The sequence below is a fragment of the Eleutherodactylus coqui genome, chromosome 3 (genome assembly GCF_035609145.1).
Source record: "Eleutherodactylus coqui strain aEleCoq1 chromosome 3, aEleCoq1.hap1, whole genome shotgun sequence".
Taxonomy (NCBI): Eukaryota; Metazoa; Chordata; class Amphibia; order Anura; family Eleutherodactylidae; genus Eleutherodactylus; species Eleutherodactylus coqui.
The window spans coordinates 299098109-299117911 of NC_089839.1; the positions used below are offsets into that span (position 1 = coordinate 299098109).

Sequence of the window (19803 nt, forward strand, 5' to 3'; positions counted from 1 at the left end):
AGGAACAAAAAAAAAAAAAAAAAAATTTAAAAACAAAAACACTTGTCTCCCTTTACTTTGAATAAAAGTAAAAATAAAATTACAATGTGGTATCCCTGCATCGTAATAACCCAGAGAAGGAAGTTAGTACATTATTTAACCCCTTAATGACACAGCCCCTTTTTTTCTTCTTTCCCCATTTCTTTTTTTTTCCTCCCCGTGTTTAAAAAAAATCATAACTCCTTTATTTATCCATCGACGTCGCTGTATGGGGCCTTGTTGTTTTTTGCGGGACGAGTTGTAGTTTTCAATGGTGCTATTTACTGTACCATATAATGTACTGAAAAACTTCACAAAATTCTAAGTGGAGTAAAGTGGAAAAAAAAAAAAAAAAGACATTTCGCCATCTTTCAGGGCGTCTTGTTTCTACGGCGCACAAACTGCATCAAAAATGACCTGATAACTTTATTCTGTGGGTCGGAGCGATTACGATACCAAACTTGTAGTTTTTATTTTTGCTGTGGTACTTGTATTTTTTTTTCTAAGACATTTAATTTTTTTAAATTATTTTCTGCTGCATCTTGTGCGCGCAATAAATTTTTATTTTTCCGTCGACGTAGTTGATCAAGGGCTCATTTTTTTGCGGGACGTCCTGTAGTTTTTGATAGTACTAATTTAGAATACATACGACTTTTTAAATCGCTTTTTATTGCATTTTTTCTGGGAGACAGGTGACTAACTGAAAAAGTGCATTTGTGGGGTTCTTTATTTTTTTTTTTTCGGACTACGTTCCCCGTGCGCGGTGAATAATGCAGTACTTTGATAGATTGGACATTTACGGATGCGGCGATACCAAATATGTATTTTTCTTTTAGGATTTAGATTTTTTTATTATTATAGATATGGTAAAAAGGAGGGGGATTTAAACTTTTATTACTTTTTTTTTTTTTTTTTAAAGTGTGAAAAAGTCGTGAAAGAGAAAAAAAAAACTCTTACAATTTGGTATTGGCATAATCGTACTGGCCTGTAGAATTACTTTAATACATTATTTATACTGCCCAGGGAATGCAGTGAAAGATAAAAATAAGAAACATGCCAGAATGACAGATTTTTTTAATTTTGCCACTAGAAAAAAAAAAATGGAATAAAAAGCGATCAAAATTTTACATGTTCCTAAAAATTAGATAAATGAAGACTGGAGTTCATCCCGCAAACAACAAGCCCTTCTAGAGCTCCGGCAATGGAACAAAAAAATTATTACGGCTCTTGGAATGTGGCGACGCAAAAGCAAACCTTTAAGAAAAAAAATGTTTGAAATGTACAAAAATGGCAAAACATAAAAAAACTGTATAAACTTGGTATCGCCGGAATCCTGTGACTCAGAGAATAATGTTATCGCATTATTTATTCTGCACGCTGAACGCTGTAAAAATGAAATCCAAAAAATAAAATGGCAGAATTTCTTTTTTTCCCCCAATCTCTCTACAATTTTTTTACAAAAGTTATGCAATACATCATATATACCCCAAAATGATGCCATCAAAGAGTACAACTTGTCCTGCAAAAAAACAAGCCCTCATATGGCCTGGTCAATGGAAAAATGAAAAAGTTATGGCTCTTGGAATGCGAGTGGAAAATTAGTTGAAATTAAATGATTAGACCATTTAACGAACCTGCCCTGGTGGGTCTGACAGGAGGGGTAAGAAACCCGCCAGTCAAGGGGTTAATGAACCTGCCCTGGTGGGTCTGACAGGAGGGGTAAGAAACCCGCCAGTCAAGGGGTTAATGAACCTGCCCTGGTGGGTCTGACAGGGGGGTAAGAAACCCGCCACTCAAGGGGTTAAGACTGTCTGTTAAAGTTTGCACTGTTTACTTATTAGACCTCATTAGTAAATCTGCCTCTTTGTCCTTGATGTGACACCCGGTTTAAGTGCCCAGCGTGTTTCGTTCCAAAAAAAACAAACAATTATTTGAAACCCCACCATGAGTTTTGGGACACACTGTATTCTATTAAAGGGATCAACTATTTGGTGCTTATGGTTCAATGGACAAGGAGGTGCGTCTCATACTCAGCCGGTCCCCCATCCCTGTGGTGTCCCTCGGCAGAGTCAGTGCGACTTTTAAGAAGGCCGTGCGTGTGCATTATCATTCATCTCTATGGGAAGTGTGCATGCACAGATTAGCACTGGCCACGTGGGGCATTGCAGGAACGGGAGACCCGGCGAGTATGAAAAGAGGCTTCCCGGATTCCACATGGCCTAAACTAGAAGTAGCACAATTAAGTTCACGGTGCTCATCACTGATGACCGCTTCCCTTTAAGCATCTCCACAATGTGATTACTGCGCATCGTCTGCCCCTTTCCATTCCAGATTCTTTATAAAAACACAAGCGAGGCGCACGTGCGGGAGGCAGGATTTTATTGTCACATGGCTACAGGAAAATTAAAAAAAATTAAAATAAAAATCACCATCCTAAAATGAACTACACTAGAGCCAAATCTGACAAAATTCATCAATGTCGCTGAGACGTCTCCTACAGAAAGGTCAATTCCTCTCCATACAATAATGAATACTTATTACCTATAGCGACGGCGCCTCAGATTTTTGTTTCCCCCCCCCCCGTACATATTTAAATAGTAGCTTTATAGAAAGCGATAGGCACAGAGATACAGTTATACTCCGAGGGGCGGGTTACATTCAGAGAGTAAGTGAAACACAAAGAAAAAGGGGTGAAAGGATCAAGAACGCTGACTCCTACTCCTATAGGGTCCTGAGGGCAGACAGGCCGGTGGGAGAGTAGAGGGATGTGCGATCTAATGAAGGTCACAACTCCGAAGGGTCACCTGAATGTCAGAATGGCCAAAGCTATGGAGTCCAGCATAGCGCCACGATGGAGTGATACGAATACTTACCTTGTAACACCACTGTAATATTAGGGCTTTATCTAAGGGCCGTCACTTAGATGCACTGTGCGCTTTTTTGCATTTTAAGCCATAAGGATCGTAATGGAGAGGCGTTCACATTATCCTGCTATGGGGGAGGGGAGCACGGACCAGAAAAGAAGAAAAAAAATCTCAAATCCATTCACAGGATGTGTCACGATGTTTGAAAACAAAGTCTGAGCCATATTATTGCCATCTAATGTGTCCCGCTTCCTGCTGTGAGAGGTAGAGGGAGCGCGGGGTTTGAACTTATGGCTTAAAATGCTACGGTTGGATATAGGTTGTGTGTGGTTGTAGCGGAAGCATAGGAGCGCGCCTCTATTACTGCCGGTCAGGAAGCCTCTCATCTGCTCAGATTGGGGGTTTTTTTCTCCTCGGGTTATTCCTAAATATCTATTTCTTTTTGAAACTTGACGTTCGCGAGCCGGAATGAGACGACCCAGCGGGGGAATGTCTGCGCCTGCAACACACAAGTCAAAAGGAGGTTTTTGTTATTTAGGCGGCGTGTTCTGTGCGGTACAGAAATATCATAATAGCTGCCTGTAACGAGTGCCTACACGATCATCACACTACAGGGCCTTGTATGGGAGATAGATCTGGCCTATACACTGCTGACCGCTGTAAGAGTCATACAGACATCACAGGGAGGGGTTGGGGCATAATCCAGACAAACGTGAGATGTAGTGGTAGTTATAGCCGTGTACATAGGGAGCAGTATTATAGTAGTTATAGCCGTGTACATAGGGAGCAGTATTATAGTAGTTATATTCTTGTACATAGGGAGGATTATAGTAGCTATATTCTTGTACATAGGAGCAGTATTATAGTAGTTATATTCTTGTATATAGGGGGCAGTATTATAGTGGTTATATTCTTGTACATAGGGGCAGTATTATAGTAGTTATATTCTTGTACATAGGGGCAGTATTATAGTAGTTATATTCTTGTACATAGGGAGGATTATTATAGTAGTTATATTCTTGTACATAGTTATAGTCTTGTACATAGGGGCAGTATTATAGTAGTTATATTCTTGCACATAGGAGCAGTATTATAGTAGTTATATTCTTGTACATAGGAGGCCGTATTATAGTAGTTATATTCTTGCACATAGGAGCAGTATTATAGTAGTTATATTCTTGTACATAGGGGGCAGTATTATAGTAGTTATATTCTTGTACATAGGGGCAGTATTATAGTAGTTATATTCTTGTACCTAGGGGGCAGTATTATAGTAGTTATATTCTTGTGCATAGGAGGCAGTATTATAGTAGTTATAGTCTTGTACATAGGAGGCAGTATTATAGTAGTTATATTCTTGCACATAGGAGCAGTATTATAGTAGTTATATTCTTGTACATAGGAGGCCGTATTATAGTAGTTATATTCTTGCACATAGGAGCAGTATTATAGTAGTTATATTCTTGTACATAGGGGGCAGTATTATAGTAGTTATATTCTTGTACATAGGGGGCAGTGTTATAGTAGTTATATTCTTGTACATAGGGGGCAGTGTTATAGTAGTTATATTCTTGTACATAGGGGGCAGTATTATAGTAGTTATATTCTTGTACATACAGGTCAGTATTATAGTAGTTATATTCTTGTATATAGGGGGCAGTATTATAGTAGTTATATTCTTGTACATAGGAGCAGTATTATAGTAGTTATATTCTTGTATATAGGGGGCAGTATTATAGTAGGTATATTCTTGTACATAGGGGCCAGTATTATAGTAGTTATAGTCTTGTACATAGGGAGGATTATTATAGTAGTTACATTCTTGTACATAGGGGGCAGTATTATAGTAGTTATATTCTTGTACATAGGAGGCAGTATTATAGTAGTTATATTCTTGTACATAGGGGGCAGTATTATAGTAGTTATATTCTTGTACATAGGGGGCAGTATTATAGTAGTTATAGTCTTGTACATAGGGGCAGTATTATAGTAGTTATATTCTTGTACTTAGGAGCAGTATTATAGTAGTTATATTCTTGTACATAGGGGGCAGTATTATAGTAGCTATATTCTTGTACATAGGGGGCAGTATTATAGTAGTTATATTCTTGTACATAGGGGCAGTATTATAGTAGTTATATTCTTGTACATAGGGGGCAGTATTATAGTAGTTATATTCTTGTACATAGAGGGCTGTATTATAGTAGTTATATTCTTGTACATAGGGGGAAGTATTATAGTAGTTATATTCTTGTACATAGGAGTATTATAATAGTTATATTCTTGTACATAGGAGCAATATTATAGTAGTTATATTCTTGTACATGGGAGCAATATTATAGTAGTTATATTATTGTACATAGGGGACAGTATTATAGTAGTTATATTCTTGTACATAGGGGGCAGTATTATAGTAGTTATATTCTTGTACATAGGTGGCAGTATTATAGTAGTTATATTCTTGTACATAGGGGGCAGTAGTATAGTAGTTATATTCTTGTACATAGGGGGCAGTATTATAGTAGGTATATTCTTGTACATAGGGGGCAGTATTATAATAGTTATATTCTTGTACATATGGGCAGCATTATAGTAGTTATATTCTTGTACATAGAAGCAGTATTATAGTAGTTATATTCTTGTACATAGAAGCAGTATTATAGTAGTTCTATTCTTGTACATAGGAGCAGTATTATAGTAGTTATATTCTTGTACATAGGGGCAGTATTATAGTGGATAGTGTAGTAAATACTGAAACACGTTATATACTGTAAATTTTGAAAAAAGTTTATCACAGAGGGGTAGTGAAAAACTAGGGGGCGGTAAAAAAGAGGTGGCTGTTGAATAGATCCTCCAATAAATGACTGATATTTTTCTTTAAAATCAACCACAATTTCTCAGCTAAAGAGAATTCTGGGAGAATAAAAGGGCAAATTTAAGAAATAGGTAATGGGCACATCGTTACATCTCAAGGTAATGCCGCATTTTTTTTTCTTTTTGCTTTCACTAAATACCCCCCTTCCATTTCTACAGCAACCCAAACCTTTCTGTTGACCGTGATCTTGATCGTCTTTTTTTGCGGCCACCAGAGGAAGATCTGGAGCGGCTTCTTTTCTTTCCCCTTTCTGAAGAGGACGATGAATGGGAACTTGCGCAAGATCTTTTTCTGGGGGAAGAAGAGCCTCGCTGGGACCTAGAGCTGGATCTTTATTGATTAAAAATGGAGAGAATTTAATGCCAAAATTCAAAAGTAGCATTTTTTATTGTTTAACAGAACGCAGGTCTCTTAAGACGATCAGAAACGTCTGCTGAATAATATAAAAAGCATTTTTACCCTTTTCTCAATAACTTCCAAAATTGTCACTTTTACCGATGAGTTGGTAACAACCTCTGGGACCCCCAATAATCTTAAGAGCGAAGTGGTTGCAGCGCTAAATTCATTTCCAAACTTTCCCTGCACAGGGAAGAGCAAAGTGTAAGCAGCCCCATGCACTGGAGAGGAGCGGCGCTGCAGTTCCCTGCACAGCGGGTGGTCAGAGCGTTACAGTGTGGGGATACCGCGCTAACTGAGCGCTGCCTCTTCATTCTCAGGAACGATGGGAGTCGTGAAAAGTCTGACCGCCACCAATCATAAAGGGATACCATATCCTGGTAATATGCCTTAACTTTGTAGCATGGGAATAATAAAGTCTACTAGATATCAGGATACGGTCATACGGGGCACATTTGCTGCAGATTTTATCTACCGCACGCAGATGATATTTTTTTAAAAGCTCATCCACTTTGCTGCTACTGTAGGAGCTTCTACACTGAAAACTCACCGCCATCCATCCCATGTGGAAATGGGAACTTACAAGGTGCCGCTGGCAACATATTCAGGCTCCCATAGGTGGCTGGGACTTGTGGAATCAGCTGCCTATGCTGTGCGCTACACCGCTTTGGCATTTCCCGTAGGAATGAACTAGATTGTATAACCATTGTAGCACAGTGAGCGGCGCCATTTCTGCATTGCACACATTATAGAAGCCGCTTGCTAGGCTTTGCCATTTACTGAACGAGTGCAGCACAGTGTGCTCAGCCCTTCCCATGAGGTCCAGCCACCTGTATTAGCTGCGGTCAGTGGTACGAGGGTGTTGGGACGAGGCCTGTAGATTTTAATACCCCTTTAAAATATAACCTTCATGCAGAATATGCAGTATTTAGAAATTGCAGCTAAAACAATCTCATTTTTAATCAGCAGGAAGGTCGATTTTTGAGAACAGTTTCAATACATTGATATTAAAAGTATGCTGGTGAGTAGATCCAAGCCACGTGTCCGATTCTAGGTACATTACCATTGTGGATGAGTAAATGAGGAGTAAGGAACTACCATAAAACAGTGCAGACTGACTAATACTCTGCATCCATCACCTGGTTCAAAGGCATCCTGAACCACTTAACTCTCACTGCGCCACACAGCGTGGCACCCCCTATTCACCTTGATTTTGAACCACGAGAACGTTCTCTGGAACTGGAGTGAGATCTTGATCTGGAACTGGAAGAGCTTCTTGAACGGGATCTGAAACAACACGGTGCGTTTTTTTCCAGCTCTTTATAAATCAATACATAAAATGACTGAATTAAATCGTTCAGTGCAGAAATCATAAAAATGGATAAAGACAACAAATATGTAATCTGATTTAAAGGTGGTGGTGGGGAATTAAAAAAGGGGTTGTACCACGTAGCAGGGCGACAACTTAATGATCGGCGAGGTGCTCACTTCTGAGCCCCCCACTGATCTTGAGCGCTAGTCCCTCAAGTGCTCTATTCATTTTCACTGGGACTGCAGAGATACCCAAACAGGTGCCTACAGCCCCACTTGAGTGAAGTGCCAACCGCACATGCTCGGCCATTGATCCATTCACAGCGGAGTTTCTGTGGGATAAAACAAAAAAAAACAAAAAAAAAAACACGACCTCCATGGTGACAGCGGAACACAGGAGTCCCGTTCTCATTATCAGTGGGGGTCTCAGCAGTGAAACCTCCACCGATCAGCAAGTTATCCCCCATCCTGTGGATAGGGGATAACTTGTAACCATGGTACAACCCCTTTAAATGTGTTTTCTGGGGGAACACTACTAATGACCTATCCTGAATGGGAGAGCTGCAACACTAAAACAGACCACTGCTGAACAGACAGTATTAGGAGCTGTCTGTCCGGCTTCTTAAGTGCGGATCGGCAGCGTGTTGTGAACCGCCAATCCACACCGATTTGCTATTGATAACCTGTCCTAAGATTAGGTGACCAATAGGGTTCATCTGGAAACCCCTTTAATAATGTTATGGGAATCCATGTACAAGTTTGTACCTTTTATGAAAAGACATATCAAAAATATTTTGCAGTTGGGGGCGGGGGGTCTGACCAAGGGGCGATATTAAAAGTAGGAGGTTCTAAATCTCTATAGTAATTAAATGGTAACATGTGGAGAACTCAAATACTGATTCTAATTGTCCTTTTAATATCCATGGAGAATGCTTTCACTACATAGTCCACTCCGAGTAGGGTCCCTTATTCCTACTGTGAGGCGCTCAGAGGTCAGACCTCCACCTATTCTACGTTTAGGGCTTGTCAAATTTAGCAATATTTTAAAGTAAAAAGGTACAAATAATACATCAATGTAAAAAAAGTGTTATAAGTGAAGCAGCTACAGACTCAAATCTGCATATATTGAATTAAATGGGCATGACTATAGACTAAGCCTATATGCCTCACCATACCTATAGAGCTGCTGTGCATTGTAAATTATTAACAGGATATATCAGTGTGAGCTCTCTGCTGTATTCCCTCAAATTTCATCACTGCTGGCAGCACATCTGTTTACACAGGAGGATCCACTGCCAACAACGATATTTGGGGTTGTGTGAAAGTTGCGATCACCCAACAAGCCAGTGCTGCCCGATTCATCTAGTGGCTGCCGGCACTTTCACAAGACCCAATGACTGGGCAAATAAACCTTTCCAAAAATGGTTTTCCCCGATCATTGGGCATGTCCTTTCTTTTTGCGATATTGCCCATTGCTTTCAATTGGGCCAACAGCAGCAGCGTCGGCACCATTGAAAACAGCGGTAGAATGTTGCAATCTCCTGCTGCAGCTGAAACAATTGCGGCAGGGGGATTCCTTCAGCCCGCCAGGGATGCAAGGCTGTCGCATCCAAGGGTTTCCACATGTTTTCAATGAGACGGGCGGCCCCTTTGAAAACAGTGGGAGAACCTCACGATCTCCTTAGGCGGTGAGGATGAAGGGAACCCCCGCAGGGATGCAAAGCTGTTTCCATGTGAAGACGCCTCACATGCAGGGGTTTTCAGGATAGTGAGGGCGTTGTCGGACCATGATTCACAGCCCGATATCGCCCTCGCCAGTGTGCGGGAGCCCTTAAAAGGGTCTAAACCAGCACATATTCAGTCAGTGTAAGAAAATGACACGTTTTATATGAAATGCAATGGTGCAAAAACCAAAACTCAGACAGAACAATATCCATGAAGAGAAGTGTGACTGTTCAGCAAACCAAGGACATTGCAGTGCAAATGTGCTTAGACTCCTGGGGAGGGGAAAAAAATAAAATTGTCCCAACCACACAGCACACATAATGGAAGCGCTATATGTAGGCTAACCCACATCTAGCTGCCTTTGAAATGCAGTGAAAGCTTAAAAAAGAAGGATTGTACCAAGATTACAAGTTATCCTGCATCCACAGGATAGGGGATACGTTGATCGGTGGGGGTCCCGTGTCCCCTGTGGGATTACTGCACTTTCTCGCAATGAGGAAGAGACTGATCCAAGCACTAGCCGCATTGGCGCTCCACTCATTTCAATGGGACTGCTGAGATAGCCAAGCAGCAAGCCTGTGGGTAGGCCATAACTTGTAATCTTGGTTCAACCCCTTTAATATTACCAAGAAATGAGGGTGCAGATAATTAGTGAAGACATTTTATGACATTGCACAAGGTAACGTCTCTAGTCAGCTCTAGAACATTTAGTAATATATAAAAATAGGAAAAAAGTTAAAATAGATACTGACATTTTGCCCGGCTTTACCCTTGACCTGTACCCGTTTACCTGGACCTAGACCTTGAACTTGTATGGGAGGAGGAGCGAGAAGATGGGGATTTAGATTTGCTGCGTGCCGATTTCTTGTTTTTACTAGCATCTTCTTCATCGCTGGCAAGATTATATTTTGAAAGGTCGCCATCGTCATCCTCATCATCGTCCTGTAACAAATATTTGGGGACATATTACTTGCTACAGTAATTAAAAACAAATAAAAAATAAGCCTTCAATACAAAGCAACATTCAGAAGACGCGGCAAGATACTTAGTTTAGTAACAATTCTAAGAGGAGCCTTTATACACGTGTCGCCCAATTCCTACGTCCTTAAAGGGATTGTCTGGTCATGGGACAACCCTGCTTCAATAGAGCCGCCTGTATTAAAATAAACTGATTTACACTTACCCCTCCGCCAAGCGCTACAGCGTTTGTTGTGACAGGTGATGTCGCAGGAAAGCAGGCGACTGCTGCAGCATCACTGCCCGTTCTCCTGGCATCAGTGCCCACAGCTTAAACGCCATGATGCCACGAGTTCGGGAACATGACGCTGCAGCAGTCACCCGATTTCCATGGGACCACGAAGGGAGCTGCAGTGCTGAATCCCAGCGGCGGCAGAGGGGTAAGTAAATTGTTCAGTTTATGTTGATACAGGCAGCTCTATTACAGCGGGGTTCTCCAGTAAGCAGACAACCACTTTAAGGGGTTGTCCAAATTTATTTTTTTCTTTCAATTTGTGCTCCTTGTAGCAAAGCATACAGTGCTGAACCTCCGGACACTATGCTGGGTTTGTTTACAGGCTGCAGAGGCATCATAGACCTCAGCAACGAGCGCCGAGGTGATTGGAGACCCAAGCAGAATGCAGTCTGTAAATGCAGCATCTGAGGGAAGACCAGAGATGTGACCCTGGAGCGGTAGACTTGGGAAGCAGCATATAGGATCTTTTATGTTTCGCCATGGGGAGCACAACAAAAATAAAAGATAAATAAACTAGCAAACCCTTTGTTCTCCAACCACTGCAATAAGACATCAGGTATGTGGATTAGGACTTACATCATCCAACTTATATTTTGATAGGTCTCCTTCCTCATCATCCTCCTCTTCCTCAGCCTCTTCCTCCTCTTCACCTCCAGACACTTTTTCATCACCTTTACCTGTGGATTTCCCACTGGATGACCTTCCACGGTATTTCTTCTTTTTTCGTCCAAACTACAAATAAGTCAAATAACTATAAATAATATGAACAGAAAAAGGATAAAACAAACAGGTGATCGGACAAGTCTGCCTGCAGGAGTATGAACAGACCGGGATTCCTTTACCTCATCGTACTCTCCATCAGATTCTTCTCGCTCGATGTATTCTACATTTTCACGTTCATTAAAACCTCCCCCATAACCTGTAAGTAAAAGTATGGCGATACAATGTCACACCAGGAACACAAACGGATTAAAAGCTCACAGGTCTTTGCATATCGAAAAAAAAATTGAAAGAGGGGTGTGGGTGATCAAGCCAGGGGAGACGTACCTGTCCTCTCCTCCAGCTTCGCATACTTCGGGGTGTTGCACATGTTGCACTCTGACCTTCTTGCCCAGTTTACATTTCCACAACTAAAAGAAAAAACACAAAGTTAGAAATCTGTAGGGAAAGACAAACACCAAAAAACGCAGGTATGACAAGCGATGACATCACGGAGGTGCCCGAGATCTGTTCAGAGCAATGGTGATACTCAAGGATTAGAATGCCCATCATTGCATCCAAATTGTGTTCCCACTGACTGAAGATTTCCATACACGCGCAACCGCCGCTCCATTCAGAGATACATGGGACGCTGGTTTAAAGCGACCAATCACTTAACCCCTTTCCGCTCCAGGACATACATTTATGTCATGGAGCATCGGGGTATGTATGAGGAGAGGTCGCTGGGCAACCTCTCTTTATACAGCGCGGGCGTAAGCTGTTTATTAACCCCTGAAATGCTGCTGCAATCAAAGCAGCGCCCAGAACTGGTGAAAAGGCTAAGATTATCTACAAGTGAGGCTGCCTGTCCACAGGCGTTGAGAAATCCCGGAGGATATCTGCCGCGGGAGCCATCACCCGGTGGCAGGGGCCGGCAGACAGATCTTCGCAGTGAGCCTATCAGACAGACAGGCTCAGCGCGGAGAATCGCGGCATATCGCAGCATGCTGCAAATTGTCACCAGCAGTGAATCGCTATGATTTTCCGCTCGTTGACATGCTTGCATTGCATCTCCCGCAGCTGGGTTATCACTGCCGGGAACACAATGCAAAAGCACCCGTGGACAGGCAGCCTAATAGATTCCCTCCCCCCCGACAGTCCAAGGACAACATTTTGTCCTGCAAGTGGAGGATATCTATATATACACGCCTACATCTTACTGTACAGCGCCATAGACTAGAGACCCTTCTGTACTAGGGCGCCGACTACTTACGTTTTGCATTGCCAGTCATTGGCACTGAACAATCCCCGGCTCTTCTCGGCCAGAGTCTTCCCGATCTCCGTCCCTCCGGCCTTCATCATTTTAGCATCCGTTGTTTTTTCTTAAATAATAAGAAGAATGATTTATAATAATGTAACATGTGAGGAGCCGAGCGGACGACCATTTAGAGCCTCACCTCGGCCGCAGCGGTTGCAGCTCGTCCTTCTGGCGAAGTTCACATTCCCACATCTAAAAGAAAGAAAAAAAGAAGAGAAAGCAGATGAGAATGTGCCGCACCGCAGCCGGCCGCCCCGCAACGCCACTTTATAGAGGCCGCAGCCAGCCAGCCGCCCGCCCCGCCACTTTATAGAGGCCGCAGCCGCCCGCCCCGCAGCGCCGCTTTATAGAGGCCGCAGCCGCCCGCCCCGCAGCGCCGCTTTATAGAGGCCGCAGCCGCCCGCCCCGCAGCGCCGCTTTATAGAGGCCGCAGCCGCCCGCCCCGCAGCGCCGCTTTATAGAGGCCGCAGCCGCCCGCCCCGCAGCGCCGCTTTATAGAGGCCGCAGCCGCCCGCCCCGCAGCGCCGCTTTATAGAGGCCGCAGCCGCCCGCCCCGCAGCGCCGCTTTATAGCTGCCGCAGCCGCCCGCCCCGCAGCGCCGCTTTATAGCTGCCGCAGCCGCCCGCCCCGTAGCGCCGCTTTAGAGAGGCCGCAGCCGCCCGCCCCGTAACGCCGCTTTAGAGAGGCCGCAGCCGCCCGCCCCGTAACGCCGCTTTAGAGAGGCCGCAGCCGCCCGCCCCGTAACGCCGCTTTAGAGAGGCCGCAGCCGCCCGCCCCGTAACGCCGCTTTAGAGAGGCCGCAGCCGCCCGCCCCGCAACGCCGCTTTACAGAGGCCGCAGCCAGCCGCCCGCCCCGCAACGCCGCTTTACAGAGGCCGCAGCCGCCCGCCCCGCAACGCCACTTTACAGAGGCCGCAGCCGCCCGCCCCGCAACGCCGCTTTACAGAGGCCGCAGCCCCCCGCCCCGCAACGCCGCTTTAGAGAGGCCGCAGCCGCCCGCCCCGTAACGCCGCTTTAGAGAGGCCGCAGCCGCCCGCCCCGTAACGCCGCTTTAGAGAGGCCGCAGCCGCCCGCCCCGTAACGCCGCTTTAGAGAGGCCGCAGCCGCCCGCCCCGTAACGCCGCTTTAGAGAGGCCGCAGCCGCCCGCCCCGTAACGCCGCTTTAGAGAGGCCGCAGCCGCCCGCCCCGTAACGCCGCTTTAGAGAGGCCGCAGCCGCCCGCCCCGCAACGCCGCTTTACAGAGGCCGCAGCCAGCCGCCCGCCCCGCAACGCCGCTTTACAGAGGCCGCAGCCGCCCGCCCCGCAACGCCGCTTTACAGAGGCCGCAGCCGCCCGCCCCGCAACGCCGCTTTACAGAGGCCGCAGCCGCCCGCCCCGCAACGCCGCTTTACAGAGGCCGCAGCCGCCCGCCCCGCAACGCCGCTTTACAGAGGCCGCAGCCGCCCGCCCCGCAACGCCGCTTTACAGAGGCCGCAGCCGCCCGCCCCGCAACGCCGCTTTACAGAGGCCGCAGCCGCCCGCCCCGCAACGCCGCTTTACAGAGGCCGCAGCCGCCCGCCCCGCAACGCCGCTTTACAGAGGCCGCAGCCGCCCGCCCCGCAACGCCGCTTTACAGAGGCCGCAGCCGCCCGCCCCGCAACGCCGCTTTACAGAGGCCGCAGCCGCCCGCCCCGCAACGCCGCTTTACAGAGGCCGCAGCCGCCCGCCCCGCCCCGCCGCTTTACAGAGGCCGCAGCCGCCCGCCCCGCCGCTTTACAGAGGCCGCAGCCGCCCGCCCCGCAACGCCACTTTATAGAGGCCGCAGCCGCCCGCCCCGCCACTTTATAGAGGCCGCAGCCGCCCGCCCCGCCACTTTATAGAGGCCGCAGCCGCCCGCCCCGCCACTTTATAGAGGCCGCAGCCGCCCGCCCCGCCACTTTATAGAGGCCGCAGCCGCCCGCCCCGCCACTTTATAGAGGCCGCAGCCGCCCGCCCCGCAATGCCACTTTATAGAGGCCGCAGCCGCCCGCCCCGTACCACCACTTTATAGAGGCCGCAGCCGCCCGCCCCGTACCACCACTTTATAGAGGCCGCAGCCGCCCGCCCCGTACCACCACTTTATAGAGGCCGCAGCCGCCCGCCCCGTACCACCACTTTATAGAGGCCGCAGCCGCCCGCCCCGTACCACCACTTTATAGAGGCCGCAGCCGCCCGCCCCGTACCACCACTTTATAGAGGCCGCAGCCGCCCGCCCCGTACCACCACTTTATAGAGGCCGCAGCCGCCCGCCCCGTAACACCACTTTATAGACGCCGCAACCGCCCGCCCCGTACCACCACTTTATAGAGGCCGCAGCCGACCGGCCCGTAACACCACTTCATAGAGGCCGCAGCCGCCCGCCCCGTACCACCACTTTATAGACGCCGCAGCCGACCGGCCCGTAACACCACTTTATAGACGCCGCAGCCGACCGGCCTGTACCACCACTTTATAGACGCCGCAGCCGACCGCCCCGTACCACCACTTTATAGACGCTGCAGCCGACCGGCCCCGTACCACCACTTTATAGACGGCTTACAATAAACCCCCAACAACCCAGTAAACGCCAGATAGCGTCTACAGAGGCGTCACCTTCACCATGAGGTTAATGATTCCATCAGCGGTCGGCCAGTGGCCGTATTTAGGCAGGCAGCTTTTGTGAGCAAACAACGATTTCATCAATCCTGTGCAGAGGCCTTGGGGTTGTGAAAGCGGGGATGTTTTTTGCCGCTGTCGCAGGCTCGTTTTTTGGGCCGAATTGCATTATTTTCGTTTTTGAGTACATATAATGTATTCTAGAACTATTTTTTCATGGGGACTGGGGAAAAAAATTCTGCTATTTGTTCTTTGGATTACAGGATCAGTCATCAATAGTCGATCGGCTGGGTCTGCCGCTCGGGACCTCAACCAATCCGCTGTGCAAGCCGTCAGCGCCGTACCTCCCGTGTAGTGGCCAGCGCTGGTAACTGCAGGCACGGCTCTCATTGATTTTGCAGCTCAGATGCGTTTTTTTGAGTTAGAATGAACGTTCAAAAAAAATAAAAAAATTAAAAAAATCCATTGCAAATTCCTTCATTGTGAAGACAGGCCGGGGGCTCAGTCACAGGCGGCTGTGGGGTCCGGTCCATGAATATACAGCGGTTTCACGGATCGAAATATCCCGTTTTCCCTGCGTATCTCACCCGGCTTCCCAGCGGGAAGGCGAGTCGTGTCTGATCTTTCTCGAATGGAGTATTGAACAGGCAAGAATCCCAATAGTGGAAACACAATCATTGAAACCACTGGCTTTGTTTCATCCGGCTATGCAGCCGTGATCATCATAGCCACATAACGGGGCAAACCCACGCCCATCCGTGTGAAGGCCCGCTCACACCAGACCATTACCGCTTCATAAAAGAAAAAAAAAAATTTAAATTGCTAATCTGTGATCGTTTTAGCGATAACCGGAGCGCCCATTGTCAGCTTTTCGGCTGATCAGGGTAAGGGGGAGGGGGGAGGGGCGCTGATAGCATTGTTTCCCCTGGAGAACAAAGGATCTGAGCGCAGATAAGAGCCTCGGCTTCATTTGCATACATAATTGCTATTTAAGGAGCTGAGTAGCTACTTAAACACCAATTCATTTTTACGCAAAATGATCATTTAAAGCTGTTGCGTTGGACACCGGCAGGTACTTAAATACCCGCGGATGTCATTTTTCCCGTCAGGCGCGGATCGGCGTGCGGGGAAAAAAAATGGACATGCTTCGTTTTCGTGCGGGTCTCCCGCAGCCTTCTATTGAAGTCTATGGAAGCCGTCCGGATCCGCAGAACACCCGTACCAGAATTAAACTCACCTGTCCTGGACGCCGCAGGTCTCCCTTTCGTTGCGGCTGGATCTTCTTTCTTCGGCCCGGCGCATGCGCGCGGCACACTGCCGGCGTTCCGAGCACATCCGCCAGGCCGAAGAAAGAAGATCCAGCCGCGACGAAGGGGAGACAAGCAGCGTCCAGGACAGGTGAGTTTATTCTTGTTTTCAGGCCTCATGTCTGCGGGGCAGGAGGGACCCGCTGTGGATTCTGCATGGAGAATCCGCGAAGGGCCCGATTTTCCCCGTGGACATGAGGCCTTAATCCCAACCGATAGCAAAAACACGGTGCGGAATTAAAGTCCCTGTTACTGCAATCAACAGAAGCTGGGTGGGTCCTCAGCTGTCAAACACAGCCGATGACCCGGGGGAGAAGCGGTTTTTCACCACTTCTGCCTTGTCCTTTCCCAGGTACATAGCGCAGGGTCCCCGCTGTTACAGCACAGCTGCAGGGTCCTTGCAGACCCGGATCACCTCTACCAGTGGCTACTGTCCCTACAGGGGAGGTTTTCCCCTGTAACTGCGGCTTCTATGGATGCCAGAGCTACAGTGGGAAAGGGTCAAATAAAAAACAAAGACCAGGTGAATGTCCCCGGAGGTCTTACATGACGTCACGGGGAGAGAGAGAGTACAAATAATAGTTACTATATATATATTACAGAATAAGATAAAAACATATAAACACGAAATTCACCCCAAACCGTCGCCGTATCGCCCTGTAATCCCAAACCATGCATATTATATAGCAAAACGTCCAAAACAAAATGAGGAACAGAAAGGAAAAAAGCAGCAAAAATTATTTTGATAGATAAAGGAAAAAAAAATAAAGTAAAGCAGCAGAGGGGCGAGAGCCGTGAGTAGTGTCCGGTGCTGAAGGGGTTAAAGGGGCCTGCAGACAGAATGATCATCATTCAAACGAGCAATCATCATCCAGCGGAAACGCAGCCAACGCCGCCGCGCCGAACGCTACATGGAAAGCGAACAATTATCAGACATAACCCCCCCCCAGTCGCTCGTTCACTATTTGCTCAGGTTAAGCCGCTCCGGCGCCGCCGTCACACGGGGGAAGGGGGGCGATTTTCGCTCAAAATACGTTCAAACGGATGAATCTGATCAACAATCGCGCTGTGTAAAACGCACAAAAAAAACCGCTCGCTATTCGTCAACTTAGAAACCATAGCTGGACGTCCGCACCGTGGAAACGCTCCCCGCCGCACATAGAAGGTGAAGCGCTGAGCGGGACGCCTGCGACAAAGTCTGTCAGTGTAAAGGCTCAGCAGGAGCGCCAACGACCTTAGCGGTGACCTTTGCGCTCGTGCCGCCGTTTACCCAACTGTCGTCCCGCGTAGAAGAGCCACCACACAGCAAGCAAGAAAAACGGACCGATCCCCGTGTGACCGCGCCAATGATGTATCCGCTGAATAAACCGGCAGCACAAGAGCCAACGGTGACGTCACCCGCTTAACGGGGATCGGCTCATCTCTGGGCGGCTTCACATCTGCGTCGGGACCTCCGGCTGTGCGGACCCCTTTATAGCCGATGGGGTCCACCCGACGTGGTTGGTCCAGAGACGGCGCCGCTCACAGTCCCCTTCCCTGATCCCCCAAATGTAGCGTGAAAGCGGAGCCTCCCTTAAAGAGCCCCGGAGTCTTATAATATGGCGCGGGTGCGGCGCCCCCCCTTAAAGGGAACCCGGCGCCATATGGTGCGGCGCCTCCCTTAAAGGGGAACCCCGGCGCCATATGGTGCGGCGCCTCCCTTAAAGGGAACCCGGCGTCTTATAATATGGCGCGGGTGCAGGGCCTCCCTTAAAGGGGCCCCCAATGCCATATGGTGCGGCGCCTCCCTTTAAAGGGCCCCAACGCCTTATAATACGGCGCAGGAAACTTCAGCCGCAGATTGTAACGGGACAGAACTAATTAGGAAGCCTCGTTAGCAGCGGTTACAGGGTTATCACAGACGGCAACAGAAAACCGTAACAATCAGAAACCGCATCTGTTCGCCCCGGGAAGCAGCGCCGCTCTCCCCAGCAGGCCACGTCCAGCACTGCAGCCTCTCAATAATGATAATATATTTAGAACACAATCCCCCAAATCCCTTCCAGCAGCCAATCACACGTCGAGCTCGGGGGCCCACATGGAGATCCCAGGCCCCTCCGTCGGGGCCCTCACAGTCCTGCCTACCCCTCTGCTCTCCGCTCTGCCTGCCGCCCCCTCCTTCCCCGCACTCACTTCTTGTCCGGGCAGATCCAGTCTCCGTCACTGACGCGAAAATTCTTGGTCGACATCTTGGCCGCCGCTGCCGCCGTCTGTTCTGTGAGAAAGGCCCCCTCAGCCGAGAGCGGCCTCCACGCGCCTGTCAGTGTGAGGTGAACTAATAGTCACCAGTTCCCAGTCACGTTTACGATATAAGCTGCGGCCCTGTGACTGTGTACAACAGAGGCGGAGAAATGATCTAGGATTAGTATAATGTTAGATTGTGAACAGGCGCCACTGTAGACAGCTATAATAACCAGAAGCCCCTCTCGACGTGGATTGGTGAGATTGAGGTGTGGAACGCAAAAAAGGGGACGTAGATGACTTGCAGTGTGCGCTTTTACGCATGCGTCAATATCTGGCGCTCTAACAGCGTGACTTTTTTGTAACAACTTTATTGAACCTCACATTATTTGTCATTTTATTATAAATGGCCTTGTCGTTGTTGCTGGGTAGTTGAATATAAAGCTACTCTTCCCTGTTATCTGCCATTTGAGGCAGGAGGGCAGTACTGCTCCTCACCTATATTTACATACATTTAGCTGAGTGGTATTTGAGGGTTTCACCTTTCCTAATAAAATCTGCTAGTCGAAGTAAAGGGTGCGATTTGGGGAGCGGTGTAACACGAAGCTTGAATGTACCTCTGTTACTCCTCATGGAAATGTATGAAAGTACTGACTTGCTATCATTTGTATATTGCGTCTACGGATGCCCCGGCCAGTAATTTACCTCTAAAGGCCGCTGCCGATATTTATTCTTTACTCGCCACCTTAATGGCGGCCAGCAACCGTACCGTCGAGGATTATAAGGTTTGTTTACATGGAACGGAACCAAACAACGCAGTGTGAACGCACCCTCAGGGCACGTTTATACGTAACGGAAATGCTGCGGAATTTCCATAGCGGAAGATTTCACGGCCCGTTTCGCAAGCATCTCCGCATCCGCACCATTAGTGCACATTGTGGCTTGAAATCGGCTGCATAATCGCAGCAGATTTCCGAAGATCCCGCGCCCCCCCCCCCCCCCCCACCTCTGAGGTCTTTAGACTGTCAGCACTCCCTGGCACCCGGCGGCCTGTTGTGAGCGCAGCGCCGCTAGTCCAGTGATGCCGTTACCGGAACACCTGACCAGCGGCGCTGCGCTCCATACAGACCGCCAGGTGCCAGGGAGTGCTGACAGTGCAAAGACCTCGGAGGTGAGGGGGGGGGATCTTACGAAATCCGCTGCG

At 47.9% G+C, this 19803-nt stretch overlaps 1 protein-coding gene across 1 annotated transcript; it reads right to left on the bottom strand.

Moving 5' to 3' along the window:
• Positions 1 to 3164: 3164 nt before the first annotated feature.
• Positions 3165 to 18667, bottom strand: ZRANB2 (zinc finger RANBP2-type containing 2). Its single transcript, XM_066597780.1, has 10 exons — positions 18552 to 18667; positions 12598 to 12650; positions 12414 to 12522; positions 11489 to 11571; positions 11284 to 11360; positions 11018 to 11173; positions 9980 to 10131; positions 7360 to 7440; positions 5926 to 6087; positions 3165 to 3381 (listed from the first exon to the last, which is right to left on the bottom strand). The coding sequence occupies exons 1-10, from the start codon at positions 18605 to 18607 to the stop codon at positions 3315 to 3317; spliced, it is 996 nt and encodes a 331-aa protein (XP_066453877.1). The 5' UTR covers positions 18608 to 18667; the 3' UTR covers positions 3165 to 3314.
• Positions 18668 to 19803: the final 1136 nt, after the last annotated feature.